The sequence below is a fragment of the Mus pahari genome, chromosome 10, assembly GCF_900095145.1.
Source record: "Mus pahari chromosome 10, PAHARI_EIJ_v1.1, whole genome shotgun sequence".
NCBI classification, from domain to species: domain Eukaryota; kingdom Metazoa; phylum Chordata; class Mammalia; order Rodentia; family Muridae; genus Mus; species Mus pahari.
The window spans coordinates 56,831,648-56,837,724 of NC_034599.1; the positions used below are offsets into that span (position 1 = coordinate 56,831,648).

Below are 6,077 nucleotides of genomic sequence, written 5' to 3' on the forward strand. Positions count from 1 at the left end.
CACCACCCAGAACAAACGGGACCATTATTTCTGGTTTAGATATGTGTCCTGTCCCGGTCCTAGTGCTTAATGAAAACTGGCACAGCTCATTTTACAAAAAAAACCAGGTTCCTTAACGCAAGACCCTTCAAAATCAAGGCTAAGAACACCCATCACTAATAACGAGCCTACCAGCGCCCCTAGCGGAGCGCCCCTAGCGGTTCTTACACCTCAGAATTATAGAGAAGCCGCTTGACTCTGCCACGCTCCGCCTCCAGCCCCGCCCCCTCCTTAACCTGCGTAGACTCATAAGCTGCAAGCGCCACACCACAGCCAGCCAACCTAGCTGGAGGTTCAGACGTCAGGATTCAACCTTCCGTGCATCTTCTTCCAAATCCTAGAAATGTGCACAAGCCACCTTAGCCTCTAGAGCCCAGTGTCCCAAAGAAAGTTTGCAGGTGCCCAAGTGCCATTCCTCTGCATCTTGTATAGATTTTTTTTTTTTCCAGAGTTGAGGACCGAACCCAGGGCCTTGCGCTTGCTAGGCAAGCATTCTACCAGAGCTAAATTCCCAACCACTCTGCATCTTTTAAGAGCGCCCTTATCGTTCTCCCCGGGCTCCTGGTGGGCTGTAGGTAAGGCTTTTGACACCTCCCATTAGAGCTGTTGAGCTGAGACTTTGTACTGCTCTAGGGGCTTACTGAGAGAGACCTGTCCCTGACACTGAGTGCTGCGAGCTAGGTGAATGGATGAGGCAGACAGGCTTTGCCTACCTGCCTGCAGCTTATACCATACAGCGTATTTGGTGCCCTTGGGGCTTGGGTCCCAGTTATAGCTGGTGGGCCCCGTTCTCTCCAAACTGCAATTTGTAAAGGTAGAACTGAACTCCGATAACTATATTCAAGACCAATGACAGCAGCGGCCAGTACACGCATGCATTAGAGTCGGGGCAGACAAGCAATGCCACACAGGTGTATTTAATATCTTCCTAAAGGCACACGCCTTTAATCCCAGCACTCGGGAGGCAGAGGCAGGCAGTTTTCTGAGTCCGAGGCCAGCCTGGTCTAGTGAGTTCCAGGACAGCCGGGGCTATACTGAGAAACCCTGTCTCGAACTGCCCCCCCCCCCAAATCTTCCTACAGCAGTGGGCAGGGCTGGGGGTGAAGCTCAGCTGACACAGCACTTGCTTAGTATGCCCATCTGCAAACCCAGATCATAAGGGCCATTCTCTACTACATAGTGAGTTCAAGGCCAGCAGCTCATAAACTGGGGGATTTAGAGCTAATCCAGCCTGGGCCTCCTGATTAGCTTGGGGAGTTTTTTGGTTTTAGCAGTAGGTTCTCATCCACACTAGCTCAGCATGGCAACAGCAACATATACCTATGTGTAAAGCCTGTGTGGTGAATCCTCATCGAACTCTGTTTTGAACCTGATAGCAACACAAACCTTGAGTCCCCACCTCTGTGGTGCCAGATTTCTTGTTCTTTGGTTGCCACCTTGATGGCAAGTGGTTCCTCCCAACACTCTTTGCAGGGCAATATAACCCTTAGAATTCCATGTCAGAAGTGTAGATGTTATATGTCAAATTGAGAACCTGGAGGCCCAAAACTATGAGCTAAATTGAAATAACAGCTTATATCCTGCCATGCTGTGTCCATTATGCTACATGGGGGTGGCAAGTTACAAGATTTTAAACCCAGGGTCACAATACTAATACTGGGCCATCAGTTCTTAAATTTTTTTCTTTAGTTTTTCAAGACAGGGGTTTCTGTGTAGCCCTGGCTGTCCTGGAACTCACTTTGTAGACCAGGCTGGACTAAAACACATAACTCCTCTGCCTCCCAAGTGCTGGGATTAAAGGCATGCCACCACCCCCTGGCTCAGTTCTTAATTTTGATACAACTAAAACCATACATAAGACATCTACTTTATAGTTCAGGCTGGCCTTGAACCCACTCCCTGGCTTCACTAAGGCAGAGGCAATGGGGTACTGGGCACCATCAGAAGTCAGCCTCAGATTCCAAGGACTGAACTTTCCACATGAAGTTACACACCAAGCCTTGCTGCGTGCCTGAATCCTTCAGGATGCTGGTTTTACGAGTCTCACCAGTGGGCCGGTAGGTTCTCCAGCCTTCTAGATGCTTCTGTCCCATCCTACTAATCACACATTCTGAGATCAAGAACTGTCAAGTTCTTCACACATGATCAGGAGACCCAGAGGTATCTTGTTATACTAGACAGTAAAAGTTAGCATTCAGGCCCATCAAGGACTTCCAGGGCTTTAATTTTCAAATGGCTGGCACTAAACAGGTGCTCTGAATAGACCAGTCACTCGAAGGGGCCTTCCTGGAGACAAGAGCCACCCATTCTTTACCCAGATCGTCTAGTTCTTTTGACCCAGGCCTTACCATTGATACAACTCACACTGGCTTTGGTCTCCAGACCCTCCTTTCCCTGACCTTTATTGGGACCTGCTACCACCTCTGAAACTTCAAGAGGTTTGTGGCACACAAGTGAGACCAGCCAACTTACGGGTTCAGCTCTTTATTGGACAAGTTAACAAAAGCAGCTTAGTCAAAAAGACCAAAGCCCATGTCATCTTCGGATTCCTCGGACTCTTCCTTCTTTGCTTCCACTTTCTTCTCCTCAGCTGGGGCGGCAGCAGTGGATGGAGCAGGCCCACCAGCAGGTGCAGCTCCAGCTGCTGGAGCCGGCCCACCAGCCCCTACATTGCAGATGAGGCTACCAATGTTGACATTGGCCAGAGCCTACAACACAGGGACATAGAAAGGCCTTTAGTCTTGTGCTGCAAAACTTAATGATTCAATTCAGCTCTTTCTACTCCTGAGACCAAACCAATGTACAGAGACCACAGCATATCAATATACAACAAAGATTGATATTTTGTGCGGAGGCTGGCACTGTATCCGGTACAAAAAGTCCTCCCATAGACAGGAAAATTTTAAGTAACCAAGAAGTGGACATATTCTTTAGTTTCTAAACTTCTTGATGACAGCCCCACCAGTTGGCTGAGCCCACTTGGCAGAAATAAAGCTATTTATATAAGTAGAATATAGCTATGCACTTTGCCAGAATCTCACTGTTTCAAAAGCCCAAACTTAAGAGGCAACCAAACTCATTTTCGAACCGTGGACTGTTAGTGCCCGACATAAAAGCCACATCAGTAAGTACAAACATACACAGCTCAAGGCTGGCGGTGGAAGTCGTACATTAGCAAGTGTAACCCAAAACTTACCTTGGCAAACAAGCCAGGCCAGAAAGGTTCAACGCTGACACCAGCTGCTTTAATGAGGGCATTGATCTTATCCTCCTGGAAGACAACCCGTCGGAACGATCAGAATGCGGTGAAAATAAGTCACAGAAGTCACTTAGACAGAGTTACATTCCGTATCGAAGGTCAACCTTCGATAGGTTTGATGGCTCAGCGGGTTGTGATTGTCCCGTAGGCCTGGCGACCTGAGTTCGAGGTATAAAACTCAGAGGTAGAAACAGCCCACTCTATAAACACTTGGCCTAACACGCGCGCTCGGGACCGCATGCGCCCCACAGGCCTCCAAGTCCCCGAATGCCCGAGAACGCGAGGAGCCCGGGCGAAGCCGGGTGCCCGCCGCCCAGACACGTGGCCGGCCCGGGGCTACCCCGCACTTACCGTGACCGTCACCTCGTCGTCGTGCAGGATGAGGGCGGAGTAGATGCAGGCGAGTTCGGAGACAGAAGCCATGGTGTGGACTGCCGGCACGGTGCTAGTCGCCGGATGAAGTGAGGGCCTCACCCCAACGCGGCCTTAGCTTCCTCGGAAGAACCGAGCACCTTGGCGGCAGCTGAGGAAAGGATCCTATACGCCTGCGCGCAGCTACTTATGGGGCCGCGCCGACCAATCGATGCCCGACTCTGGACGGAAGGGGCAGGGCCAAAACCGAGAGGAGGCGGTGTCTGCAGAACGCAATTCCGGACTTGCGCGTTCGACTTCCGGTGCGGTCGGGCTTGCGACTTTTACAAGCGGTCAACGTTAGAGATTAGCAGGCTAAAGGAGAGTTAACCGGGGAAGACCCACCGGTACGGTCCCCTGCTTAAACTGACAGGAGCGTTCCCACGGCTTGGGTACCCTGAAAAGTCGCTATCCGCCCCAAGCCCTGCCGGTCACGTGGACTCCCACCCCACCCTTCCCGGGGCGCGCGCGCCGGAGTAACTGTGTCTGTGATGACGTTGGTAAATACCACCAGGGGTCCGGAGTTGCATATCAAATGCGGTATATCGAGGTTAATGTTTAATTCATTACGTTGAAAAAAAGCACAGAGAAAGCCGGGTGTGGCGGCACACGCCTTTAATCCCAGCACTTGGGAGGCAGAGGCAGACGGATTTCTGAGTTCGAGGCCAGCCTGGTCTACAGAGTGAGTTCCAGGACAGCCAGGGCTACACAGAGAAACCCTGTCTCGAGAGCACAGGGGGCGGAAGTTAAGCCATCTTGCAGCTCTCAGGTTCAGCTCCCGCACCCCAAAAAGTGCCTGGAAATCCAGTTCCAGGGGCAGACATCAGACACGCTCAAGTGCACATAAAAGTAAACACTTTTTTTTTTTTTTTGGTTTTGGTTTTTCGAGACAGGGTTTCTCTGTGTAGCCCTGGCTGTCCTGGAACTCACTCTCTAGACCAGGCCGGCCTCGAACTCAGAAATCCGCCTGCCTCTGCCTCCCAAGTGCTGGGATTAAAAGCGTGTGACACCATGCAGGGCTGTAAACTCTTTAAAGTGTCACGTGAGGTATGGTGAGGAAAAACCCACAGAAGTAGGAGACCCCGTGATAAAATTCGGCAATTATATAGACCCCCTAGAAAATTAGAATAACTTTACTGAGCAGACATCGAAAGCAAGTATCAGTAGAGCAAACGTTTTCCTTTCCCTGTTTTAGTGCATGGTTCTTTGTCACAGCAATAAAAGCCCCAAGTGCTCATATACACAACTAACTTAAATAAAAACACCCCTCGGTTTAGGGTACAGCTCGTGTAGAGGTGACCTTGGTGCTAGAAACTTGCAACTAGAGTGTCATGCGTACTAGATTACATCCTATATACTCCACCCAATCGGCTACATCTCAGACTCCCTTAAGCTTGAGACATGCTCTTACATTTCAAGCTGGTCTGAAAGGTGCCTATGCTGGCCTTGAATTTGTGGTAATCCTTGTCTGAGTGCTGGGATTAGAGGCTTACACCACCTTGCCTAGCCCTAGGTGTCACTGGCAATGCAAATAGATTTGCAGGCTAGAACAGAGAGCCCATGGGCACGCCCTCATGCTACTGAGAACTTGATAATGTCAGTAGAGGTCCAGGGAGAGTAGAATGGGTGCTTCAAAACAAAGCTCTACCAAAGAATGGGCATGGATCCGGTGGTACTCTGCACACTGAGGCTCTGTAATCAGTCCCTACCATCACAGATAAAGGTGCCATAAAATAGAAAAGACATGGGCAGGGAGATCCAAAGTTTCAAGTTGCAGAGGATATGTAAAGTCCCACACACATAAATCTTTTTTTGTTTTTTTGAGAAAGGGTTTCTCTGTGTAGCCCTGGCTGTCCCGGAACTCATATTGTAGACCAGGCTAAGAAGTGTCCAGCAAGGCTAGTGTATACAGAGAAGACAAACACATGGCACTTGTGACATCAGACTTGGCTCTTATAAGCCAACTTTGGGGTCCATGAGCAATATCTTCACCTGTTTCATACCTTGTAATGACAACAACAATTCACAGCCACATTTCTTCCTCTTTCCCAGTGACCTCTTTTCCTGTGGCCCACAGACACTGAGCACCAGATAAACAGAACACTGTAGGTGCCTGGGAGCATGCCGAGTGAATGGCCACCACACAAGTTTGCATCTCTTAGTGCTTTTTTTAATTTCAGTTGTTTTGGCATATATAAAGGTCAGAAAGTGAATATATACATACAAAACTCTAAATACCTTCCTAAAATGGTTTAACCACTGGCCAGTCGCCATCTTTATTTTGAAAGTATTAATTGTTAAATATGTCTAAAGTGCATTTTTTTTTTTTTGCAGCTAATCAATAGCAGCATTTGTTTGTTTGTTTTTT

General features: G+C 49.0%; 1 protein-coding gene across 1 annotated transcript; it reads right to left on the reverse strand.

The window, feature by feature from the left end:
* Positions 1-2,507: 2,507 nt before the first annotated feature.
* Positions 2,508-3,838, reverse strand: Rplp1 (ribosomal protein lateral stalk subunit P1). Its single transcript, XM_021206866.2, has 3 exons — positions 3,650-3,838; positions 3,236-3,310; positions 2,508-2,747 (listed from the first exon to the last, which is right to left on the reverse strand). The coding sequence occupies exons 1-3, from the start codon at positions 3,719-3,721 to the stop codon at positions 2,550-2,552; spliced, it is 345 nt and encodes a 114-aa protein (XP_021062525.1). The 5' UTR covers positions 3,722-3,838; the 3' UTR covers positions 2,508-2,549.
* Between the last annotated feature and the right edge of the window lie 2,239 nt (positions 3,839-6,077).